Source organism: Callithrix jacchus, chromosome 12, assembly GCF_049354715.1.
Source record: "Callithrix jacchus isolate 240 chromosome 12, calJac240_pri, whole genome shotgun sequence".
NCBI lineage: Eukaryota > Metazoa > Chordata > Mammalia > Primates > Cebidae > Callithrix > Callithrix jacchus.
In genome coordinates, this window is record NC_133513.1 from 40655901 (window position 1) to 40683166 (window position 27266).

Genomic DNA, 27266 nt, shown 5'->3' on the forward strand with positions numbered 1-27266 from the left:
GCCAAATCAAGACAAATCTCAGCTTGGCTGAAGTAACTTTATGTGCGTTTTCAAATATGACATCCAAGTCAAAGCCTTAGTAATATAACCAATTTTAAATATTGTATCCCGTTATAAAGAGAAGATATTTTTTGTTGAACTTATGTAAATAACTATATTATCATAAAAATAAGAATACTTACGGATAGTTTTAGAATTCTGGTTGGATCAGGTAGGGAGGAAAAGCAAATATTTACTTTTGTTCACAAGAGTATACTTTATTATATTGTTGTAAACTATAGATAACACACAAGGAAAACGTTTCCTTAAATCTAGAAAACAAAACATTTAAAGAACCAGTGAAATTTCAAGTAAAAATTATAAACAGCTGTTATTTTGTTCATGAGTTCATTCAGCCGCATGTCAGTAATTCTTGTTCTGGTTGATCTTGGTGAGCAGTTTCTTCATTAGCGTCCTGGACATTTTTCCTTAGTCCTATGGTTTGATCTTGAAGTTATCAGAAGCCTGCAACTTGTTAGAATTCTTTCCATCCTTTCTCTAAACCTCCTGGAAGAAAAAGCAATTTTTGGACTGTAAATAATTGCAAATGCTTTTAGAAAAGTATCAAAACCATAACATTCCATGGAAGACAAAGACTTAGAATGGCCATGATTAAAAATCTGAGGAGAGTTTATTGTAATCAGCAATTGACAAAGAAAATTTGGTTATTTCTATGGCATATATCATTTTAACATTATAACCAAATTTCATACTAAGAAATATCAGAGTTCTAACAATTTTGTACAATTTTAGGAACATTTATATCAAAACTCTATTTGTAAATATAACTTAAAGATTTATTCCTGCTTATTACTGGACAATGTTTCCTATGCATTTTAACATATTGAATAAACCCGATTAGTTTAATCTCTCTTTTATAAGGTAAGGGACACATCCTTTGTTGCTTTCAAGGACGCAGCTGGAAAATCCCAAAGTAAATTCAAGGTCAGAAAGACTTAATTTAGAATTTGATTTTGGGAAGTTGTCAAAACTGTCAAAAGGCTTAAAACCCGTGATCAAAACAAAATCACAGGTCACTGTGAAATAATTGTCATTCATTTAACCAGAGTGATAATTAAAAGTCTTCAAAAGGCAAATATATAACAGTCAAAACTTAGCTCTTTTAATATTGAGAAGACTCATTTTTTTAAAGTAATCAAAGACCTAATAAAACACAGCACAGAGCATAATAAACTACTTTTGATAAAACACAAAATCTTTGTTTTCTAGGCCAAGGAAAAAATTTTATGTTAATAGTAAGAGCAGAAGCTAATACTCCATTATAACTTTATTATATTAACAGAAAAGACAAAATAATGGTTTTACACAAGTATACTTTTGATATTAAGGCTCAAGTTTTAGAAAAACATAAATAAATAATTTTCTTCTAATTTTAATTATCTTGAGCACATAAAAATTCCTTTTATAAGATTTATCTTTTATAAAACTTCTGCAATTTTCTCAAACCATTTATAATGTTCTTATTCAGTTTTATGGATAACACTTTTTTCTTTATTCATTTTGAAACAATCCTTGACTAACCTCCAACTAGACAAGATTACTTTTTTTAAACAACAGGTGAAAATACATTATCACGTCTTCCTTATAACTTTTCTCACCCAAACATGTCTTACTTTTTCATACGCTTTGTATACAGAATTACATATAGTAACTGGAATTTTAAAACTCTTGGTAATTTTAATTTCTAGTGAAAACCAGAAAACTAGAATGTAAGCAATCATAAACTGCCTTTTACAAACTTGTGTAAACATTATTTTATAACATCTAGACTTACATACTTCCTTATAGCACATTTTTTCAGTGAAGCATAGAGCATTTTAATAAACAGACCCAAATATCTTTTGTTCCTCTGCAATGAGGAGCCAAAAGTACATAAGCTTGAACTTTTGTTCAACAACGAATGCTTCAGCATTGTATCTTATTTGGAAATGGTCTATTAAATGAATATTCATCATTTCATTTAACTTACTATAACTTCAAGGTTTTAAGTAACCAAAAATATTTTGTAAACCATTTTGATAGGTGTATTTTATAAAACATAATCATTGTTGAAAAGCTTACTTATAATCTCTTTCATTTACATTTACACTTACTAATTCACTTGGTTTTAACAATTACGTTGGAATTGTTTATGAAAACACCATTAGACATTAAACAAATGTAGTCATTATCTTAAGTTATTTTTATTGTTAGCAAATCAGGCAAGTAATAAAAAAAAGCCACAGAAGCAAAGAACCTAAAAGTTAAAACACATGGTTTTTTTTTTTAAACTCTCTTTTTTCATTGTCACATTTGTCACACATCTAGCATTTTATTTTTGCTGGATGTTTTATTCTTGGGTTACATTTATAATTTTACCACCTTAAACGTACATAAGCTTTTGCTTAACATATACAGATAGAAGAAGTTGTATGTCTGTATTATGTTTAATGTTGACAAGACTCCACACATACCTATTTTAAATAAACCAGCAAACTTAAATGAGCTATATTTACCAAAAATTATACCAGATCATCTGAACTTGAAAAATATTCAGTTTAGTTCTAGTTTTCTGAGAAAACAGTTAATTTATAAAAGAGCTTATTTTCTGTTTTCAGGCCAAATCTTCTCACAGGTACCAATAGGACAGTTGTTTAAGATCAGAGCTCCCTAAAAAATTCTTTTAGATACAAAAGTAAAAAGAAAAAAAGTCCAAATATCTAAAGGCATATCCACTTAAATTGTGACTCAAACCAGTAAGCTTTTTATGGCTTAAACATGGATGCCACAAGGAGAGTGTGAGAAATGCAGTATCACTGGAGATCCAACATTTCTCCTAAAGATAAAAAACAAAGAACTTCATAATTAACAAGGTAATGGAGGTTGAAACAATTGAGACAAATTCGCCTGGGAGCTGGCACTCTGGGGCCAGGAGATGCTTTGTGTTTCAGACTCCTAGCCAGCTGGCTAGCTGTCTGATGCAAGCCTGACAATCTCCACCACAGGCTGGTGTAGACCAGAGAAGATACCCTCACTGGTTTCTCTTGAGATGTAGAAAGGTGAAAGGAAAGTCTTATTGTAACTTCTATCCTTGTGGTAAAAAGGATAAGACAGAGATTAAAAAAAAAAAAAAAGCTATTTCTGTTAGAACCTAGAACCAAATTCACAAGAGTCACAATTCAGAGAACATCCTAACAAATGTTTTTCTCCTGCCAATTCAAATGTAGAAAAGAATTTTACCTTCTTCCTTTAGCCAGGCACTCCACATAAATATTTGGGAGAGCTAGTGTTGGAAAGAATCCCTACTTTTCTCTGGCTTTTGTCAGGCCTGTCTGCATCTCATCCAGATGTTCTGGAGTGAGTGGGGTGTCCAGCCTGTTAGGGTCCCATCCTCATTGCCAGAAACTGTAAGGGTGGAAAACTTCCACTTCTATCCTCTATTCTTACAGGCTCCAGCTCTGCCGGAGAAGTAAACTAACATAAGAAAGATCAACAGGAGAAAAGTATAATAATGTTTTATGTGGCAGGGGAGCCCCCTTAAGCAGATGAAGACCCCAACAAACTAGTTACTGGGTTGGACAAAGAACAGTTAATTGTGAAAATGGGACTAAATTATAAGAGGCTTAAAAGATCAGAGTTATTCCAATAAGGTCTGTACAGCATTCTCTGTCTCAACTTCTTGTCCTTCAAGATAAGGATGTTGCCTTTCCTTCCAGGAAAGGGAGAATGACTATCACATGGGAATTTCATCTTTAAGAAATGAATGGCTGGGCACAGTGGCTCACGCCCGTAATCCCAGCACCTTGGGAGGTTGAGGCAGGCGGATCATGAGGTCAGGAGATCAAGACCATCCTGGTTAACACGATGGAACCTCATCTTTACTAAAAATACAAAACATTACCTGGGCACGGGGGCACGCACCTTAGTCCCAGCTACTTGGGAGGCTGAGGCAGGAGAATCTCTTGAACCCAGGAGGCAGAGGTTGCAGTGAGCCGAGATCATGCCACTGCACTCCAACTTGGGCAACAGAGTTAGACTTCATTCAAAAAAAAGAAAGAAATAACACAAAAGTCAAAGTGGCCACTTTGCATCTGCTCCCCTTAAAAGTGCACTTAAAATTGCCTGTAACTGAAACAACTGATAGGCCCAAATGGCATATTTTAACATCTTTATTCCACCCGTCTAGCACTTCCCTAGAATATTCACATATTAAAAGCTGAGTTGGTGGCCATGGAGAGAACAGTTGGATTAGAAGCTGAGCAGTTTGGAAAAAAGAGGAGTTCAGCTAGAGGAAGACAAAGAGGAGGAGGAATTGCAGGCAGGATAGGGAAGGTTCTGAAGCGAAATGAGTCTCAGCTAGCTTTGAGATATTTGCATTAAGGCATTTTTGAGTCACGAATGTGTTTTGAAGCCTCAAGATACCAATTGAATTATGTGTCCCATTCAAACTGACCTTATAACTGCAGTCTTCTAATTTTAATTCTAAGGAAAAAACAAGCTTGGGCAGTTCAAATGATCTCCAGATGGCCATTGGAGCTCTAAATTATCTTTTGTACAATTTGCCCATAAGTTTAAAAATTCATGGGGTGAATTATACTTGAAAAGACTCTGTGATGCCAATTTAAATTCTGTGCACAACCAACCAACCCGGAAAGAGTACTTATGAGAAAGGATGCCAAATCCCCTACAGAAGTGAAACCAAGAGTACTCAGAAGAAAAACCATGCCCTTCCGACCTGTAAAACCAGCTCTCAAATCAAGTCAAAGCTCAGCCAAAACAAGGGTGCTTGAAGCCAAGACAGAACTTAGCACCAGCAGAAAGATGATTCCTGGAAGCAGAGAGCACAATGGGCTCCAGTGGGTCCTGCGGTCACGGATACAGGAAAAGCCTTGTCCTTTTTGGATCCCTCTTCTCTGCCACCAGGTTTTGCTAACCTAAAATAGCAACGAAGAGAGAGAGGGTTTCCAAACAAAGAGTTTATTCAGGAATTAGCAGGAGATTTCAGTGCGGGGTATGCATGTTCTAGAGGTCTACAGGTTCATACCAGGAGGCTGGGGGAGGGGGAAGCTTTTAAAGACAAAAGAGAGAAGTACATGTGAATTGTTTTGAAACAAAAAGATGATTGGTTCCAGGGGCTTATTGCAGGAGTTGACATCAGTTCATTAGTGGAGACAGAGTGTCAGCAAGTGTTCTCATGTGAGTGGCCAGCTGTCCTTGTGTGGCTAGGTGTCCTTGCGCTGCTGGCTATCCTTGTGTGACTCATGTAGCAAGCTGCAGTATGGAAAACATTTCCTTTGGATTTTTTGGTATAGGCATATGCATGAGTGTCCCTTCCTCATGGCCTTTTGGCTGCACTTTATTAGGGTTAGACATAAGTGACCTCATTTTGGTATTGATAACTTTCACACCAATTCTGCAAATATTACTTTGCCACAGCTAGATCTCTTTAACCACCCTGTGGAGGCTGAGTTGGGATCATGCTGGCCTTCTGGCGAAATCCTGTCTCTCCCAGCCCATCTGGCTTAGGTATCATATCTCAGCATTCCTCTATTTTCCCATTTCCAGTAGGAGAAGCTCACGAACTTGTATGTTTATTCTATGTACCAAGCGGGGCTGGTGAACGGGTTCTTATCTCCATAGTTCTCATCAGCGCTCCTGAGGATCCCTCTCTCAAATAAGAACAGCAACTGTTACATGCTTTGATGTGATCAACTGATATTTGTTCAACCTTTTGTAAGCTGTGAATAAAGGTGTCTTTAGGATTTGTATTGTTATTATCTATAAAATGCAATCTAAATGAAACCAGTGTGCTTGGTTTGTGAGCCCACCTGCACTCACAATCCCCTTATCTCTTACCTGGCTCCTCCCAGTCAGGTGGCCATCCTGAGCCCCTCCCATGTAGACAATTCTACACAATATTTTCTCCTCTCAGTGCTGAGTTTTTCTGACTTTATCCTCTCCTCTTTGCTCCTTCTTGGCCCCTCACAACTCCAACAAAATTTCCTCGGTACCAGGTGCACGGAGACTTGCCTCACACTTTCTCCGGCACTCACCCTGCTCTGTGTGACCTTCTGAGTAGGGCTCAGGGCTGTGAGTCGGAGCAATGGTGCATTCCTTACTGCTTCTCCCCGTACACATGCTCTATTTCCATTTCAGGCAAAGAGTTCTTTTTCCTGGACAATGAAACCAGATTGTGCAAAATAGCACCTGAAGGCTGGAGAGAGCAGCCACAGAAGACCTCCACGAATACCTTCATACTCTTCCTGAGGATAAAGTTCTTTGTCAGCCACTATGGGCTGCTCCAGTGAGTGCTGCAAACCTGTTCATTTGTTCCTTAAGGGGTTTATGTATGTCTAGCCTGGTGAGAGGTAACAGATCGACAAGTGCTTTGCAAACTGTAAGTTACATACAAATAGCAATAGCTATTGTGGTTGGTTTTCTGTTGGTTGGATTCTGATCAAGATAGAACAAAGGGGGAAAATCAGGTTTTTGATGCAGGCCTTGGTCAAAACGAGAACATGCCCTTTTGTTTTAGACATACTCCACTCAACACCAAAATTCTCTCTCTGTGACCTCAAAATGCCTTCTCACCCCCAACACACAACTCAGCAGCCCAGTTACAAGGTTTGGAAGACAGAGACGGGTTTGCAGTTTGATCACTGCTTCTTTATTTCATTTGAAACACCACCAAGCTGATTGTTAGCTTTCGCACTTGAACCAGAGCAAGACATACCTCTGTAAGTTTGTGTGAAGTGACTGGCATAAAGTCACTTGAACTAGAAGGCATGGTGTGGATGGAGGAGACCACATTTGTCTTGCTGGCATTGCCTCTGAATTCTGCTGGGTTGCATCTCGTCTTCCCTATCTTCCCAACTTCCCACACTGAGAAAACCCACTGCTGCTAGTGTTCTCCCTTTCCCTTAGCAATCCAGTTCTCTCTATTCCTCCTACTTTTCCAGGCACAGCCTGACAAGGCACCAGTTTTACCTGCAGCTTCGGAAAGACATCCTGGAGGAGAGGCTGTATTGCAGTGAAGAGATGCTGCTGCAGCTGGGGGTCCTTGCCTTGCAGGCTGAATTTGGCAATTACCCTAAGGAGGTAGGGGTAAATACCTGGGGCCTTCGGGTGGGGTCACTGGAAAAACAGTTACAGATTGAGGGCATGTATTAGTAATGTGGAGACTCTGCTTTGAGTATTGTTAGCCTTTACCAGTTAGATCGAAGTACACACACACACACACACACACACACAGATAGATATATGTATGTGTGTATAGATATACATATGTTACAATGATATATATATACATATATATGTAACAATGATATATATACACACACATATATATATACCACAATTTGTTTATCCACTTATTGATTGACCAGCTGTTGGGCTGGTTCTATATTTTTGCAGCTGGGAGTTGTGCTGCTATAAACATGCATGTACAAGTATCTTTTCTTGTATAATGACTTCTTTTCCTCTGGGTAGACACCCAGTAGTGGGGGTTGATGGGTCAAATGGTAGTTCTACCTTTGGTTCTTTAAGAAATCTCCATACTGATTTCCACAGTGGATGTATTCGTTTATATTCCCAACAGCAGTGTAAAACTGTTCCCTTTTCACCACATCCATGCCAACATCTATTATTTTCTGATTTTTTAATTTGGCCATTCTTGCAAGAGTGAGGTGGTATCACACTGTGGTTTTGATTTGCATTTCCTTGATCTTTCGTGATGTGTAGCATTTTTTCATATGTTTGTCGACCATTTGTATATCTTCTTTTGAGAATTGTCTATTCATGTCCTTACTCTAATTTAATGAAATTGCTTTTTCTTGCTGATTTGTTTGAGTTCTTTACAGATTCTGGACATTAGTCCTTTGTTGGATGTATAGATTGCAAAGATTTTCTCCCATTCTGTGGGTTGTGTGTTATTCTACTGATTGTTTCTTTTGCTGTGCAGAAGCTTTTTAGTTTAATTTAGACCCATGTATTTATCTTTGTATTTGTTGCATTTTCTTTTGGGTTCTTGGTCATAAAGTCTTTGCCTAAGCTAGTATCTGGAAGGGTTTTTCTGATGTTATCTTCTTGAATTTTTATGGTTTCAGGTTTTAGACTTAAGTCTTTGATCCATCTTGAGTTGATTTTGTATAAGGTGAGAGATGAGGATCCAGTTTCATTCTTCCTTATTTGGCTGGTCAATTATCCCAGCACCATTTGTTGAATAGGGTGTCCTTTCCCCACTTTATGTTTTTGTTTGCTTTGTCAAAGATCAATTGAATGTAAGTATTGGGCTTTATTTCTGGGTTCTTTATTTTGTTCCATTGGTCTATATGCCTATTTTTATAGCAGTACCATGCTGTTCTGGTGATTATGGCTTTATAGTATAGTTTGAAGTTGGGTAATGTGATGTCTTCAGATTTGTTCTTTTTGCTTAATCTTACTTTGCATAGTAATAGCCAACCTTTATTAAAAGATTACTATGTACCTGGCATTTACCTAGACATTTTTGATTTGTGTTAACTCACTTCGCTCTTACAGCAACATTGCAAGTTGGTGTGATAATATCACAGAGTTGATATTATCACTCAATTTTCTAGAAGAGTGATCTGAAGTTCATGTGGCTGCTACATTGTAAAGTCTAAATTTGAGCCCAGTTGTGTTACTCCAAGGCCAATGCTGATTCTTCTGGGAAACACTCTTCTCAAATGGCAATTCTAATCTTGTTGGCCAAGCCCTTGCCCCTGCAGTGGAATCATATGTAAGTTTCTTTGATTTAACTGCCTATGATAGTCCTCTAGAGTGTTAACAGAGTTAACTAGTTATTTAATTTTCAGATGCCTATTACTAGGGAAGGACTATGCTAACATATTTACCTACCTAATGAAGATTTAAAATGGGGACACAGGCAGGAAGGAGAAACAAACCACTTGAGCTGTTACAGAGAGCAGTGTAATTTTGCTTTCAGGGTTTATGAAGCCCTTCCCCCTTCCCCTGCCCATGTTCTGGATGAAGGGAAAGGCTTGGGAACAGACCTCAACAGAGACTGAGAAGTGTGACCCAGCAGTGTGATGTGAAGTCCATCTCTGGATGCATCGGTAGGAACAGAGAGGAAGGAGGAAGGGAGGGAGAGTTTCCACCAATTTCTCACCTGGTGACCTCCCAGCCAACACACTGGGCTTTATCTTGGAGAGCATACACCACTGTCATGTGACAAAAGCTGGGTGTCACTGGGAAATGCTTAGCTTGGAGAAAAGATGGTCTTCTTCAAGAGGGCTGAGTGAAGGAGGAATACACAGCCAAAAAAAAAAAGAAAAAAGAAAAAAAAGAAATGAAATGTTTACCCTCCCCCCCCGTTCTGCCTCAGAAATCTTCAAAAGGACCTTGAAATCCTTGAGATCCTAAGAACTGGCATGTCCTTGGGCCTTTGAATGTTCTTTCCCAGAATATCTGCACATCCGTCTCAATCTTACATACCTTTCAAGGCCAGCCACAACCCCCTAGCTTTCCTGGCCTCACAAGTGGATGGAAACCCTCCTGTACCCTTTGGGTTTTTTTAGCATCCTCCCATACCCTTGGCCAGCACAGGTGACTAGACAGCATTCTGTTGATTACAAGTGATAGAAAATCAAGCTCAGGCTGGCTTGAATAAAACATGTCATTTATTGGTTTGCAAAACTGAAGGCTTCTGATTCTTTGTCAGCCTCCCTGCATCCCTGTGATAAGCCTCCAGCCCAATCACTCATACCTTGGAGCTTGAGTGATAGGAACCCACATGATGTCAGTAGGACTTGGGCTTCTTGTGTCTCTGAGCTGTGCTCTCCTCTGTCAGATTTGCCTTTCATGGCTTTCCAATTCCACCCTCCAGTGTCCAGCCCTACACAAGAGAGAGAGTCCCCTCCTTGGAAATGCCATGGAAATCCTGGGTTTCTGTTCCATTGGTGCTGATAGGGTCATGTGCCCACCCAAAGCCAGTAGCTGTGCAGGGAGATGTCATGCTTTGATTGGTTAGATTTGAGTCTAACCTGGTAGTCACCCTAGGAGGCAGGGATGAGCTCACACTGCAAAGTGCATAGATTGAGAGGGAGGAGAGATAGTTTCCCATTTCCAAAAAGAAGGCAAATAGTCCCATGTGCCCAGAAATACAGGTCCACCACCATTGGACACTTACTGGTCAGAGATGCTACATTGTTGGTGAACAGAGGAACCATGTTTACCTAAAGTTCTAGTTTGCTACATCGTCAGGGTCTGGCCTTGTGTTATGGGCTGAGTCTTGAGCCCAGAAATTCATATGTAGAACCCCTAATTACCAAGTACTTTAAAAGGTGACTGTATTTGGAGTTAGGGCCGTTAAAGAGGTGATTATTTGAGATGAGGCTGTTAGGGTGGGCCCTAATCCAATCTAACTGGTATCCTTATAAAAAGAGGAAATTTGGACACACAAAGAAACACCAGGGAGGCATAAATAACAGGGGAAAGGCCATGTGAGGACACAGGGAGAAGGGGGCTGTCTGCAAGCCAAGGGGAGAGGCCCTGGGAGAAAGCAAACCTTCAGATGCCTTGGTCTTGGACTTCCAGCCTCCAGAACTATGAGAAAATAAATTTCTATTGTTTAAGCCCCCAGTTGGTATTTGTTATGGCAACACTGGTAGATTAATACACCCTGAGTCTGAGAAGGAGAAGCAGTAGCCACCACTGGGTATGGACACCTTCGTAGAGGTCTGGGTCTTATTCCTCAAAGGGTGTGTGAGCTAGAGAGGAAAGGGTGTGAGTGACCTCGATTATAACTTGCATGCCTTGGCTTTAGTGCAGGGACAAGCCCAACAGTTAAAACAGTTCTTTGAGAACAGTGGTTTTAAAACATTTTTTGCCATAGCTCATGATAAATGGACATTAAAACCCAACATGCACACACATATATACAACAGAACTGAAGCAAAAACCTGAGGAAATAAGGTACATTCTTTCTATAGGCAATGCACATTGATATCTCCTATTACATTTTCAGTAGTTTTAAAAATGCTTATTATGAGCCTCTAAATTAATTCATAGCTCACTAGTGGGTCACAGACTGCAGTTTGAAAAACACCTCTCAGACTCTCCCAACATTGTCTTGCGTTCCTCCCAATACAGCTTCAGAAGGCGCTGCTGTGTCCTGGAGTCTTCGAAGTCCCTGTGTATTCCCTCACCCTGCTGGGTTTTTGTTCACAGTATTTATCACCATGTGGCATAATGAATTCATTTTATTGTTCAGTCTTATTATCTTTCTCTCCCATTAGCATAAAAAATACCTGAGGGTGAGGGGTTTTTGTCTGTTTTGCGTAGCCATTTTCCCAGCACCAAAGTGGTGCTTGAAGCACAGGGAGTCTGAGCGAAAGCTGTGAATGAATGAATTTGAGACTCCTGGACTGGAAGACACTGCAGATAGCAGTCATCCATCGGAACCTCAGCAGCTGGCTTGTCAGGGAATGGTAGTTCAATTCCCATCTGTCCTCTCTCCTGGGCCTACCCTGGTCCACGGGGACTGGGACTTCACTTTCTACCCCTGACACTGCCCCAGGGAGCCAGTGTCTTAGAGCTGGCCTGGCCCCCGTAACCTCTTCCCTGCCCTTTTGACAAGCCTCTAGCCCTGTCACTACTTATCCTTGAATTCTTTCCTGCCCTCGGTTCCCAGGCCTGGGGCCCTTTTCATGGCTAGGCCAGCTTCTTGTCCTTGTGGTGGTACATTGGGGAGTCGTGGGAGGAGGGTGCTCTAAGCCAGGAGTGTCCCAGTGAATCAGCTGACATTCTTGCTGTGGCCTCTGGTTCATTAGCTATATGGCCTTGGCATGTTTCCTCTCTGAGCCTTGGCTTTTTTATCTGCAAAATGGAAAATAATTGATAGATACATACATATGTAGATGTGTATGTCAATGTCAATAATTAGGTCAAATAATTGTCAATGTCTTGCAAAGCTGCTGTTTAACAGTAGAAGGTGGCAATACATGTGTAGTACCTGGTATGTAGCAATTGCTGTTTGCAAGCTTTCCTTCTCCCTCCTGCAGCATTATAGTGCTCTAATATAAAATGACACAACAGCCAACCCTCAGTCTGGATTCAGATATAGGATATCAAATCTGAGTTTAACTCTAGTGCTTATTTGTTGGAGACTGCTGGCCAGATCCACTGGAGGCAGGTGGGAGTCTGAGTAATAATAGTCTCTTACTTAGGACTAGAGTCAGTCCAATGGAGTCTCTTGCCCCAGGGCTCCAGGGGCCCAGACCTGTCTTTATGAGCCCATAATAGTCTGAGTTCTCTAGAGAAACAGAACTAATAGGATATCTATCTATCTATCTATCTATCTATCTATCTATCTATCTATCTATCTATCTATATCTATCTATCTATCTGTCGGTCATCTATCTATCTGTATATGTATGTATCTCTCATCTATGTATGTACCTATTCATATATCATCTATGTATCTATGTACGTATGTATGTATGTATGTATCTATCTATCTATCATCATCATCTACATGTCTTTCTGTCTGTCTGTCTATCTAGAGATGTATTAGAAGGTATTGGCTCATGTGGTTATGTAGGCTGAGAAGCCTCAAGCTATGCAGTTAGAAAGCTAGAAAGCTGGGATGGCCAATGGTGCAGTTCCAGTCCAAGCCTGAGCCCAAAGGCAAGAGAAGAACTACATCCCAGTGTGAGGACAGGCAGAGAGGAGCTGCTTCTCTACAGGAGATGCAGCCTTTTTGTTTAATTCAGTCCTTCAGTGGATTAGATGAGGCCCACTCACATTAGGGAGGGCCATCTGCTTTACTCAGTCTATGGATTTAAATGTAATTATGTCCCAAAATACTCTCACAGTCACAACCAGAATATTTAACCAAATATCATGGCACCCCATGGCCCAGTCAAGTTGACACATAAAATGGACCAGCACCAACACTCCATTCTGGTGCTTCCCTATGCCCATACAGTTTCTGACTGATCTCACCCTGCTTCTTCCTCCATGCCATCTCATTCTCCTCCTCCTGCTCCCCCATCTTCAGATCCTGCCAAGCCTCAACCTGTTTGGTGCCCTGGGGACATTTCTGAGGTGCTTTCTGCTGCCCCCATGTGACCGCTAAAGGCAGACCTTTTCCCTTTCTCACATATGTAAAGGGCAACAGGTTTACACAAATCCATTCATTTACTCAACCACTGACTCCATCCTAATTTATGGAAGGCCCGCCCTGTGCTTGGCACCACTGAATTCTTACATCAACCCTGAAAAATTGGTGGTATTTACATTTGCCATTGGGAAAGATGTAACTCTGTGAGGTTAGGTAAACTAGAAAGAGCACAGCCAGGGCTCACTTCACATTGCTTTGCTATATGCCAGGTACTGCAATGGGCATTGCAAAGGGCCTTGAGTGAGTCCTCAGAGCAGAGAGCCCCTCTCTGTGTCATTGAGTGGGCAAGAGGAGGAGTCTGGCCTGCCTGCCCATTGCCTGAGCCTTAATGGCTATGAGGCTGGGTGGAGGCCACCTGTTGTATCTGGGAAGACTTAGTGTGCCCTCCTAAGGGGCTTATATTTTGCTTGATAAATGGTTCTGGTGCTGAAAAAGATAATTTGGAAACCACTGTTGTGAAAGATTGGGAGCCCCTGAAGAATTTTAAGGAGGGAAGCAACATGATTACATTTGCATTTTAAAAAGGGAGACAAAGACAATTTAGTATAAAAATAAATCTCCTTAATCGCATCATCGCAGCAGAACAACTTCCCTCTGGGTACATTCTCTCCCTGCCTTGATCACATGCAGGGGTTTTTATACAGTTGTGAACTTCACCATGTTCGATTTGCATTCTTCTTTCTCACTCAATGGTACGTGTCCTCCAGTGGCCTTCCTAGTGATCCTCTGTAGTGGCAGCCTGTTATGCCTTCACAGTCTTCCTTCACTTCTTCATTCTTGTATTATGGGGCATTCACTCAGTGGTGGCACCACGGAAGTGATAACTACTATTATTATCATTTAAATCGCATCTGATTTTTCTGTTTGTGTGTGTGTGTGTGTGCACATGCGTGTGTTTTCAGTTGGAGTTTTGCTTTTGTTGCCCAGGCTGAAGTGCAATGGTGCGATCTCAGCTCACTGCAACCTCTGCCTCCCAGGTTCAAGTGATTCTCCTGCCTCAGCCTCCTGAGTAGTTGGGATTACAGGCGCCTGCCACCATGACTGGCTAATTTTATATTTTTAGTAGAGACAGATTTCTCCATATTGGTCAGGCTGGTCTCGAATGCTCGACCTCAGGTGATCCACCAGCCTCAGCCTTCCAAAGTGCTAGGATTATAGGAGTGAGCCACTGTGCCCAGCCGATTTTTCTATTTTATAAATGTCATAAAAATAAACATGCTTGACCCCAGAGCTTTTTCAGTTCCATCTGGACTTTTTCTCCTGGATATATTCCTACCAATAAGATCCTCCGTCAAAGATCCTAAATGCTTTTCTAAAAATGTTTTAATAGACTTTCATCTTTGGATCAGTTTTAGATTCACAGCAAATTTGAATTGAAAATACAGTGATTTTTTCATATATCCCCGTTCCTCTACATGCACAGCTTTCTCCTACAGACACCATGAAAATCCTGTACCAGAAGGTGTATTTGTTACAATCAATGAACCTACATTGCCACACCATTATCACTGAGAGCTCCTAGTTTAAACAGAGGTTCACTCTTGATGTTGTACATTCTATGTGTTTTGACATATGTATAAAGACATGTATTCATCATCATGCTATTGCTGAAGTCAAATAAAATAAGGAGATGAATCTCTAAATTTAGAACAATTTAGTTGGGAAGCAAGAATTGCAGTTTGGGGTATGCTCACAGACTGGGTGGTCTTTGGTGTGTCTAAAGAACAAAGAGAAGGTTGGAATTTTTATTAGGAATAAAAATGTTAGTTTGAAAGAAAACTTATCAGCACTTGGGAAGGTTTTGGGAACTGAAAGCTCTGATTGGTGAGTGACAGTGGGAAGCAAAACAAGTCTTAGAGTCCCAGTAGGTCCTTTCAGCAGTTGGGCTTATGGAAAGATTTAATTCTTGGAGTAGGTGCTATGGGCCCCATCTTCATTTTCTTCCTGGCTCCTGGACTCTGATTTAGTTGGATGTGCAAGTTGGATGTGAAAGCATCATACAGAGTAGTTTCATGGTCCCCCAAATCCTCTGTGCTCCACTTATTTATCTCTTCCTCCCTCTAAACCTGTCATCTTTTTATACTTCCATAGTTTTGTTTTTTCAGAATATCATATAGTTAGGATTATACAGTATGTAGCCTTTTCAGACCTACTTATTTCATCTAGTAATATGCATTTCAGGCTCTTCCATGTCTTTTCATGGCTTTATAGCTCATTTCTTTTTAGCACTGAACAATATTTCATTGTCTGCATGTACCAATTTATTTATCCGTTCACCCACTGAGGGACACCATTTGCTTCCAAGTTTTGACAATTATGAATAAGGCTGCTATAAAATTATGTGTGCAGGTTTTTGTGTGGACATAAGTTTTCAACTCCTTTTGGTAATTACGAAGGAGTACAATCGCTTGATTGTATGGTAAGCATATGATTAGTTGTGTAAAAAAAAACACACACCAAACTGTCTTCTAAAATGGCTGTACCATTTTGCAATCCCACCAACAATGATTGAGAGTTCCTTTGTTCCACGTCCTCACCAGCATGGTGTTGCTAGTGTTCGGGTATTTGGACATTCTAATAGCATTCTAAATGCTTTTTTATGCACTAGACTGTTGAGCAGTGTCTTTCCATTTGTGATGGAGCTGAGCCCAAAACCAGCATTGGCCAGCACCAACCTGAGCATTCTTGGTCCATGGCTACATGAGGACAGACCTGTGCCACATCAGGAGTGTAGGAGGTGGTGAGCCCTGTGCTATTCCCTTCAGATCCCCCCATCAGGCCAACTCATTCACTCATAGCCTCAAGAAGGCCAGATTCTCCCAGCTCCCATCTGCCTTCCTTATGAGTAACTGCGTTATGCTGGCAAGGGCATCTGAGACCAGGGCACGTAGATTTGAAAATACAAAGGTAGGGTCAGCTTCTCCCTCTGCCTTGTCTGCATTCCTTATTCTATACACTGGACCCCAAGATCACTCCTGCATGGACTTCTGCATACTTCTTTCTGCCCCCAAGTCTGTGTTCAGGGAACTCAACATCAAGCAGTGAGTGACTCGAGCTTACATCCTCTCCTAGGGTGATGCAGCCTCAGTCTCCCAAAGAACACACTTGATGAAGGGCTGGGGTATCCAGTCTCCCCTTTTTCAGAGGGCTACTCATTGAACACCTTCTTGTGCAGCAGCAATGATGCCAAAGCTAAGACCTCCCTGGTGAGGAGAGACAGTGTGCTGGGAGTGCATGTGGACAGAAATGTTAAATGAATTAAAAAGTACATGGAGTTTTAGAGCCAGGGTTTTGCTGTGCCTTTCGGTAAGGTGTGGTATCATGGAAAGTGTGAAGGTTTGGGGTGAGCAAATCTTGTTTCTATCACTTCCAAGTGCTGTGAGCTTCGCCCTTTTGAATGACCTCTCTCCTTGCTTGTCTTGGCAATGGCCATGACAATGCCATCTTCAGAGTATTTCTGTGAGAATCATGAGTCTTACATGTTCTGTGAACTACCTGGCATAAAAACGGGGCTCAAAAACAGCTCCTTTACTCTCTCATTTCTGTTTGTGTCCTAGGGTTTGGCCATGTTTCTAATGTAGTGGAAAATAATACCCCAGGTGGGCACCTCGAGGAAGGCTCTTTCTCTGGAGCCCTCCTGGAATTGTGAGTACAGATAATGTTTTGGTTCTGCTCAGAGTCCCCCGGACAGTGTCTTGATTGTGCCCTCCTCCTCTGCATCTTACTTCCAGCAGGTGGAGAGTAAGCCATACTTTCATGTTGAAGATTACATCCCAGCGAGTCTGATAGAGAGGATGACTGCTCTCCGGGTCCAAGTCGAAGTCTCAGAGATACACCGGCTCAGCTCTGCACTCTGGGGAGAGGATGCTGAGCTGGAGTTCTTGAGGGTAAGGCCTTCTTGACTTGGAGAGAGGTGTTAGTCTTCAAGGGAATGCAGCCGGGAATCCCCTCCGGAGACTTCTTGGCGGTGGGGAGGCAGGTGTGTGCAGACCCACAAGGAGGCACAAGCAAGCCCTAGGTGGAGCTCTAGGAGGCAGGGAGGGGCAAGGAGAGGCTTCTGGAAGCAGCTGGCATTGGATATGATCCCAAAGAGGGCAGGATTGAGTGAGCTGGGGTGGGTGTGGTAGGACTTTTCCTTAATGTTTTTTTTTTTTTTTTTTTTTGATATGGAGTCTCACTCTGTTGCCTTGGGATTATTGGCGCACTCCATGCCTGGATAATTTTTGTATTTTAGCAGAGATGGGGTTTCACCATGTTGACCAGGCTGGTCTGAAACGCCTGACCTCAGGTGATCCACTAGCCTTGGTCTCCCAAATTGCTGGGATTACAGGCATGAGCCACCACACCTGGCCAAATCTTAGATCAGCATTCCAGACAGTTTCCTGCAATCAGGTTGGCAACATTTTTTATAGTTAACACATAGGACAACAGAAGTATAAGATCAGAGTGTGAGCCAGAGAAAAGTCGTTGCAAGACCCCAAGTTTGCAGCCCTCCAGGGAGCAGTTCTCAACGCAGTACAGCTGCTGTGGCCCATGCACAGGGGTGCAGCTTGGGCCCACACTCTCTTCACCAGTGGGGCAAAAACAGTGGCACTGCAGACCCCCGTGCAGGCACACACAGTGATGAATACTTTTTGCTACTCCATAACCTCCCCTTGCTGTGGGCAAGGCACTGGAAAATGGAGACAAAAAAGCAGGTGCTCTTTTTTTCCCAGGAAGCTCCACATCTCATGGGGAGGATTGCGGCATACCCACAGGCACACAAAGCTATAAACGCTCAATGGACTAAGAATAATACCAGCTACTCTGTGTCAAGATGTGGGGTCCAAGGAGGAAGTGGCCACTCTGCTGGTGCAGATACAGCTGGGGGCAAGTGCAGATACAGGCTGGGGAATTCGAATAGGGGAGCAGTTTTAAAAGGAGGCTAGGAGATTTGTACCTTTTTCTGTACAAAAGTCAGGTAGAAATATTCTGTTTGTGTTTTCTTGCCCTTAATTGAGATAGGTACTTGAAAACAAACCAGCCAATATGAGGTCAGGCCTTTGCATTTTAGCCAGTCATTTTGCAGAACTATCCCTGTACCTAACATGGCGCAGCCTGCGTTTCACTTGAGAAGCACTGACGAAGCGTGATCAAGGCACGCTGTAATCAGGGCTGCACATGTGTGCCCTGTCAAGGGGATGAAGCTTTCCCTTGATGAGGCGCCAGTGGGAACTTCAAAGCCATCTGATAATGAGTGGTCATGGAGCCACAAAACCACAGGATTCAGTCTAGAGGCCAAGGACCCAGCCCTGCGGCAGGTGTCTGCAGGATGGACGTTGCCTTCTGGCCTCTGCCCAGACCCTGACTTTGTGTGCTGAGCTCACTGTCAGGATCCCTCCCTTCCTGGTTGAAAGATGAAAAATGATTGTAAGAGAAGCTACCAGGCTCAGAAGCCAAAATACAGGAACCTTTTTTCCCCATTCACAGAAAGCACTGAATAGATTTGATTTCATTTACATGCAATCTTTATGGTTTCAAGAAGCACTCTTGCTTTTGTAGTTCCCCTCGGTGGACTGGTTGGGGCTGTTAATGCTGGTGTTGCCTGCCTGTGGTACAGAGAGACAAATTAGACAGGGCTTTGTCACTGGGAGCCTCTCATTAGGGTGAGGGTCTGTTAAAGGTTTTCTCCCCTTCCCTGATTATAAAAGTAAACATTTCCTCATAATTCTGCCGCCTGGAGATAGCACAATTACATCTGGGTATATTCATCCTTCTCTCTTTGTTCTGTGCATTACTATATAGGTGTACATGCATATATGTTTAAAGTTAGATTTATATTATATATGCACTTTTATGTGTGCATATAATACCATAATTCTAAAAATTTGAAAACTTCTTTTGATTAACATATGTTGTACTTTAATTTTTTTTCTCTCAGTGCTCTATTGTTTAACATATAAATTGTTTCCAGTGTGGGACTATTTAAAACAATACTGAGATTAGCATCTTTTCCATATGAATCTTTGCTGTATTTCTGCTTCATTCCTTAGGGATAGAATCTCATGAGTGGAACTACAGGGCTGAAGGTAATAAACATTTTGAACATTGTTGGTGTATGTTACTAAGACACCTTGCACTGCAGTCATTTCTGGACATTTCCCATCTCTTCTACTGGGCCAATGCCTGGAGGGCCCTGGATCCTCAGAGCCCAGCACAGAGCTCAGTTACTACTGTACAAGCAATTACTGGATTATTTAATTAGAGCTCCTTGTGGCTCTCATTTTTCCTTAGAAAAAGGAGGAAACAATTATCAGGAGGCTGCCTCTTGGCCCCGAGTTCACTGATGACTAACTCTGCCAGTTCAGCATCTCATACTAGCAACAGACTGGGCAGGAGCCCCGTCTGGGGAATGCTAAATACCATAGTCTATGTGTAGATTCACAGCTATATTAGCTTATTAATCCCAGAATAACCTGTTTAATGTGAATTCAGTGTTTTCCTAACTTCCTCGGCCATGGAGCCATTTTCCCACGTAGTTGTGGGTTGTAATATGGTATTAAAGCATTTTTTTCTTGCTATTGAAATCATACTGGTTTTATCCTATAGTTTTTCCCACTTAGCACTATAACAAATGCATTCTCCTGATTATTACAAATGCTTTATAAATATCCTTTGTAAAGGGTGGCTGATAATCGATTTTAAGACACTGCTGTTTTTATAGGAAATCATTTACTGCCAGGAGCTGGTTTTCCCAAATCACTCTCACAAATATGTAATGAACAGCATTATGAGAAGTTGTCCTGATTATTTAGCATATTTTCTTAAGGTAGATTCCTATGGGTGGAATTATAAAGTCAGAAAAGATGAATTGTGAATCTCTTGATGAATATCCAGAAATAACAATCCATTTGTTTCGAAGAATGTTCAATACATCAAGGGTGCTGTGTGGCTGGCAGCCAGGAGTGCTTGGTCCCATCTCAACTTTGCTGCCTGTTGTAGGGAGGATAGGCCCCTTAGTGAGATGGCCCAAAGCACATGGAGAGGAAATGACCCTCTGAAAGGAAAACCAGCAATAGCAAGGCAAAGGGGGCAAGGAGAAGCATCCTCGGAGACTGCCTAGTAGGCAGGGAATGGAGGCAGACATTATTAATTTATTGTTTTACAGACTGAAGATGCCATTGACGATATTAAGCATTTCCAGGACTTTTGGGTTCCCTGTATTTTAGTTGTTAAGAGTGAAGACTCAGGAGAAACAGTCTCATCTTTTCACATTTTCCATTCCTGGCTCCAAAGCAGGAACTTAGATTACATAGACAAGAGATAGCTTCATCAGCTCTGTGATTGTTCTGAAGATTAAATAATAATGAGATTATGCTGGGAAAGACTGAGCATAGTGCTTATCAGTAGGAAACTGGAGGCCCAAAGAACTGAAAAGTATCATATCTCTCTTCATATAGTTAAACAATAAATTAAATATATAAACAAATACTAAACAATTGAAAAAGTATAAGTCTAGCAAAGGCATCTTTACCCTAACAAGGACTACTTATTAATGCTTAAATTTTTTTTTTAAGGAATAGCACATGAATTCTTTAAAAGTATCTACCTAATTAACTTGGGGTGGTCCTGCTTTGTTAAACTTGAATCACATGCCCAGTCTGACCACTGAATATTTCAGCACCAGCTCTCAATAAATATTGATTTGGATGATGATGATGATGACAGGTCTCTCCAAAGTTAAACAAAGGAGGCTTAGGGTTCAGAAATGTAATCAGAACCCTGTGTGAAGAGCTGTGGAGTCTGCAGGCATCATAAGCTGTCTGCATGGGCTTCATCAACGGTGGATGCGCGAGGAGCCTGAGAGAGGAGCTCTCAAAAGCCATCATTTGTCCCTGTTTTTGTGACCTTGCCTGGGGATGAGAGAGATTGGATAGGACATGGATGCTTTCTGCTGGGGCGTAGGAATGGAATACTACAGGCTTTCTCCTGACTGAACTAGGTCTCAGCATTGCAACTCTTTTGAGAGCGTTTCAAATGTGTGGAGCAAGGTCCCAGAGACACATCAACCTTCTGATGGGGACTGGCATCTTCCTGGTGAAGATGAAGGTGGGAAAGCCCAGGGTGGGAAAGTGATAATCATTCAGATGTAGTAACCTTTTGTTCATTTTGTACTCTGGTCTCTTTTGAACTTGGTGGCCTAATGCAGTCCCCAGGTCTAATTGACCTGTGGCCCCTGGCAGAATTTATTCACCTAATCTGGTAGACAGAGGCCAGACCTTGGGCTATGGAAACTCCCACCAAGGCATTGCTACATGGTGAGAAATGCCAAAATGAACAGCCATTGTATCTACAGGGTGGTTCACAACTAACACTGGTGATCTGGAATGTTGCTTTCTGTGCCTGAGCCTCAGTTTTTCCATCAGTTATGTAAAGGAGTTGGAACAGAAAATACTGTAGACTCTGATTGACACAACCAGGAAAAGAAATCTCTTACCTTGAGATGTTCCAGAAGAGTATGGATTCTAAAAAATGTACTCAGAATATTATTATTCTACTATATTACTTTCATAATAACTGTGTTCTAAGTACTGTTTTAAGTATTCCATGAGAAAAGTATTCCTTGGGTTACAAAAAAAAAAAAAAGGAAAATTCTATTGTATCAGAGGTGCAGAGAAATTCTATTGTATCAGAGGTGCAAATAAATTTGTTCGACTGTGTTTCCTAAACTTATTTGACAATTCTACTGTTTTTTTCAGAACTCCCATCAATATGTTTGGCATGGAGTGAATGGCGTGAGGCCCATTATTTTAAACCATGTGCCTGGCTCTTCTAAATCAGACTCTTTTGCTCCAGGTCACTCAACAGCTTCCAGAATACGGTGTGCTGGTTCACCAAGTATTCTCAGAGAAGAAGAGGCCAGAAGAGGAGATGGCCCTGGGGATCTGTGCCAAAGGTGTCACAGTATATGAAGTGAAAAATAACAGCAGAATTGCAACTTTACGGTTTCAGTGGAGAGAAACCGGGAAGATTTCAACTTATGTGAGTGTAGCTCAATTGATCAATAACCTGCACTTCATTTTCCTTTGATTCATTGGCTGTTTAAAGGAGCAATGGATCATGGGTTACATGGCTTTCTCCTGACTGAACGTTCTCACAGCCTGTCTGTTCGTTAATGTGCATTCTGATGCATTGCAGGATATTTGGAAGAAGTCTACCAGGGGATTTTGGGAGGTCCTTAGGAGGCTATTTCTTCCCTACCGTTCCTTGCCTGGACCCCCACATAGCCCAATGAACAGCCATTGGTCTGAAAGGCTACACTTTCCTTTTGGGTAAAGTTCTCAATTTGGAGACTCCATTAATTTTGAGAGCAAGGTTAGAGGTGGGAGATGGGGGGTTGAGGGTATAGTTTAAGTTGAGTGAAGCCTGCAAGGTTTTGAAACTTCTTGTGTTTTAATTTTTCCCTTGCACACAGTGTGCCGAGGCCTCTGGTCCGTCTCCGAGGACTACGGATGTGCTGCGGTACACTGAGGATTGTAAATTTTTGATAGCTCTTGAAAATTTCAAAGTCTGTTTTTGAAATACAAAATCCCTGTTAAATATATAACATTAGGAATCTACTTGAACACTATCTGCATGAATATTTCTACCTCCTGAAGTGAGTCACTCTGGCACTGTACCCTGGTGGCTGACAGCCCTGCCTCTCCTATAGTTGTTCCAGTCAGTATCTGCTTCACTTCAATGATGATTTATTATAAAATATAAAGCTCTTTATCTTGTGGCCCATGAAAAAAATTTTTTTCTATTTAATTTTCTCTGTGGTTAAAAACATTTTCTATCTAGATCACTATTTGTATCATTGTCTGATGTTAGTTTCCAGAGTAGAACATAACTGCTTTCATCCATTTTCAGGATGTTTCTTTTATTTCATCTACCTTGGCTTTGAAGTTAACATATTGTCAAGATACAATTTCATAATAAGCAATTGTCTTCAGGAAAAAAAGCTTACATCTAAAAATAAATAATAATTGAGCACAATTTAATTGAGTTTATTCAAGTGGTCTGTATATTATCGGAAAACTGACTTTTTTTCGAAATCATTTTGACCAAACTCAAAAGAAACAATATTTATATTTGTGAATTTTTCAGAATTTTAATTACTCAAATTACTTTAACTCAGCTGAAGGATCATATGAAGAACTTTATTTATCAATTGAATACTATATTACTTATTTTCTTTATTGCATGTTTAATTGTTCAGCGTTTTCAATGCACTATATTTAAAACACTCATAAAAATGCAGGTAACCTAAAAAGTAATTTTTAAAAATGGAATTTTTTGAAGATGTAAAGCTCAACAGTCCCCTTAAGTAGGTACTTTATGTATAAATTGATTTAACTTTTACAGATATTTGTTTCCCCCCCATCAGGGGATTTCTTTATTAAATTAGTGGATTATTTCTTGATTAAAACTGGGAAGTCATCAGGCTCAGAAGAAAAACTTAGAAGCTCAAAAAATAATTAATTAGGAGTTCCATTCTCTGATGATCATCCTCTTCCTTGGCATGAGAAACTTATTTTTACAGAATAGTCATCAGATGAAGTAATGTCACCAGCAGCTTCCTGCAAATCAAGCATCTTATGTAGAAAATGACTTGAAGTCTTCGTGTTTCTGTAAGCACAAAATAGGGAATTCAGTGAACAATATGAAAGTTAACTCAGGAAACTGGTTTTAATTTTGCTTTTTAATATCTGAGGCCAAAATTCTTCAAACAATTACAGATCATTCATCTTGCTGGCCTGCACCAAAGCAGCAAAGGAAATAGAGAAAGATGCCATTTCTAAAGAATATGATTCGTAGAAGTGTTGGAATCCACGTGTAGTTTGATTGTTCAATCAAAAGCCTGTTTCTTCTAGGACAGTAAACCTAAGCATGTTAGTAATGGTTCTTGGTTATCACCACTAGTTAAATCTCTAAAGAGAAATACATGGAAACAGAAACATATACAGGCTACATAGGACCCTCTTTATGAAAAAGAATACAAAGTTACAAATGATAGCATGAAAGAAATCTTTATTTAGAATGAGAAAAGAAATCACAACAACTTCATGAATTTTTAAAAGCTGAACAAATCCCACAAATATCACAAAAGTCAGCAAGTAATATTTTTATTAACTCCCTGGCAATGTCTACAATACTTTTTTACTTTAAAATTTTTAATGACATACTCTGATTATTTTTCCATATGATGGCACTTCTGTAACATTTTCTCTAGAGAGGATAAAAATATAGTTTAAATATAGTTTAGCTTTTCTTCAAGCGTGGTGGATTGAAGTCTGTTTTTATTATTGAAAAGATTAGTAGGATACATGAAACCCGCAGCTTTGCACAGAAACATTTTTCTCTTTCTAGTGCTGCTACAGAGTTCTTTGCTGCAAATGCAGGAAACCTAACAAATTCTATTTCATGGGATTTCCATTAAAAATTGTGTGGTGTATTGATAATGCAGAATACGCAATTATAGAGTATATCCCTGATAGGGCAGCATTTCAGTTGGATGAGTATTTTTGAGAACTAAATTATAGTTTTTCATTTTTGATGATTGCAAAAATTTCCTGAAGATCAGCTACTGGTTCTGTACAGCGCATGCTTCCTTCAGGTACTGGGTATTATGGGGCATGGTCAATTTCATATGGCTGCTGGCCCTGCACCTTTCTGCTGAGATTTTAGGTGAGTGAGACAAATGGAAGGAGTATTCTGGGATGGCTAGCAATAAAGTAGCTATTCTAGAAGAGACTTCAAAATCACCTAAATAAATCCAACTAAATCTAAACCAAGTATATCCTCATCTCAACTTCTTAGAGGAATCTTGTCCATATCACCCAATACCACCTGGTGTACACCACCTATTGTGAAGAGAAGTGGCAAAGAGGGAATGTTCGAGTAGAAAGAGTCAGTGGTCTTAATCAATTGGGGTGAAAACATCTTACTTTCTGCATATTATGAGACCATGTAAATGCATTGTCAGGAAGCGGTGACCCAAGGGAGGGCCCTCAAGCTTCAGCTTCATTAGCTTTGTGGCAAATCTGCCCTGCCTCCTAGAAAAATATTATTTGTATTTGATACAAAGATGTATCAAAACAAATAGCAACAGCAAAACAAAACAAACAAAACAAAAAACTCCTGGGATGAAAATATTCAAAATTGTAAACAGATGCTTTGAAACCAACAACATGTTATAGTAGCACCTGCTATGAATTGGTTGGGAGCGAAAGTAATCGGGGTTTTCACCATTAGAAGTTCTTCCTCCATTTAAAGTTAATGGCAAAAACTGCGATTACTTTTGCACTAACCTAATATGTTTCTACTGCAACCACAGAAGTGTAAAGAAAGGATTTCCTGCGGGTGCTGAAAACCCAGAGATTGGAGTTATACATCATCATATACACAGAGCAGCAGCTCGCCTATGAGAAAGTTTGTCTGTGGATAAGAATTTTCTATTAAATGATGTTATCAAAAACAGTGATAAATGGAAATAAAATCCAAACCACTACAGTCAAGACTGTTTTCAGCTTTATGTCGAGAAAAGGAATCAGAGTTCCAGTCTGGTGTTTGAGACCTTGGAGCACAGGCATCTGAAAGGAGAGTTTTGCTGAGTTGATAAGCTAAAAGAAACTTCGGGATGTGTGTGTGTGTGTGTGTGTGTGTGTGTGTGTGTGTGTGTGTGTATGATTCTCGCTTTTCAGATATGTTAAAAAATAGTTGTTACATTTAAAAAAGTGATTTATTATTCTTTCAAGGCACAGTGGCTTACACCTGTTAATGCCAGCACTTTGGGAGGCTGAGGCAGGAGTCTCACTTAAGCCCAGGAGTTCGAGACCAGCCTGGGAAACATAGCAATACTCCTGTATCTATTTAAAAAATACAAATATAAGCTGAGTGTGGTGGTGCCTGCCTGTGGTCACAGCTACCTGGGAGGCTTGGGTGAGAGGGTTGCTTAAACCCAGCACTTCAAGGTATCGGTGAGCTATGATTGTGTCACCGCACTCCAGCCTGGGTGACAGAGAAAGACCCTGTCTCAAAAAAAAAAAAAAAAAAAAAGAGTGACTTGTTCATATGAAAATGCTTAATATCTGAATAAACTTAATATGAAACTGTCAGGATTGCATGAAAGCCTACCAGTGTGTACTGACAAAATGTATGGATTTCAAGCAAATATTCAACTTTGAAAAAGTGTGGATACATGATCAGTTGAACACTAAAGAAGAATTATTATGACTAGTAGAGCAGCATCTATGAATGCTTGAGAAAACAGATTATTTAAAGAAATACTAGTTATAGTACAGTTCAATTGGATTCAGAATCCGTTCCTATTAGCCTAAGGAGGCTTAGCACCATACTTGTCAGTAAAAGTAAAGAGTATATAGAGAATGAGCAACTTACCTAAAATTAAGTTAATGGTAAAAGGGAGTTTCTCAGAGAAAAAGTAGTGAATATTTATCTGCCCTTTGTCACTATCTGACGTGCGTGAATGGAGTTTCTCAGAAATGGTGACTATCAGGAATTAAAAGAGATCAGCCTTAAAGAGGATCAAGGGTTTCCGGGAGCCCTTTCAAGCATAAGCCCTGTTTCTATGAAGTTATCTTTATAGGAGCAAGCTGAAGGTTCTTACTGAAATAGATAGAATATCTAGAATAAAGATTTTATTTGGAAGTTTTATATTAATTGATATTTAATATTACCTAGATTTATATCTTATTATTCTTATCAGAATCACATATTACAAAAAAAATTTTTTTTCACAAGGCTTTATACAGGTAGCCTCATATAGGTCATCTTCACCAGTTTAGCCCAGTGAGCTGGACAAATATCATCACTTTGTATGTGGGTCTTGAAGGTATAATGCGGGGAAGCATTTCTTTGTGGTGTGACCTAATTCCTGTGGCATTCTGAGGACTCTTGCTCTTTTTTTTCATCTGTAGAATGAAAATACTGATAGAATCTCTTATTCTGTAGCTGTGAAGACAAAATAAATTCATACTCCTAAAGCACTTAGAATAGAATCTGCCACGTTAGAACCAGAAAT

The 27266-nt window shown here is 40.3% G+C and overlaps 1 protein-coding gene across 11 annotated transcripts in view; it reads left to right on the plus strand.

Moving 5' to 3' along the window:
• FRMPD2 (FERM and PDZ domain containing 2) overlaps positions 1 to 27266 on the plus strand; it is a 123677-nt gene that overhangs the window by 43767 nt on the left and 52644 nt on the right. For all 11 annotated transcript variants that reach the window (XM_035267736.3, XM_078343963.1, XM_003734444.5 and 8 more), the window contains 4 exons: positions 6196 to 6343; positions 6999 to 7137; positions 16933 to 17088; positions 22037 to 22222. In XM_035267736.3, coding sequence (XP_035123627.1) covers positions 6196 to 6343; positions 6999 to 7137; positions 16933 to 17088; positions 22037 to 22222 — 629 coding nt within the window. The remainder of the gene's footprint in view (positions 1 to 6195; positions 6344 to 6998; positions 7138 to 16932; positions 17089 to 22036; positions 22223 to 27266) is intronic.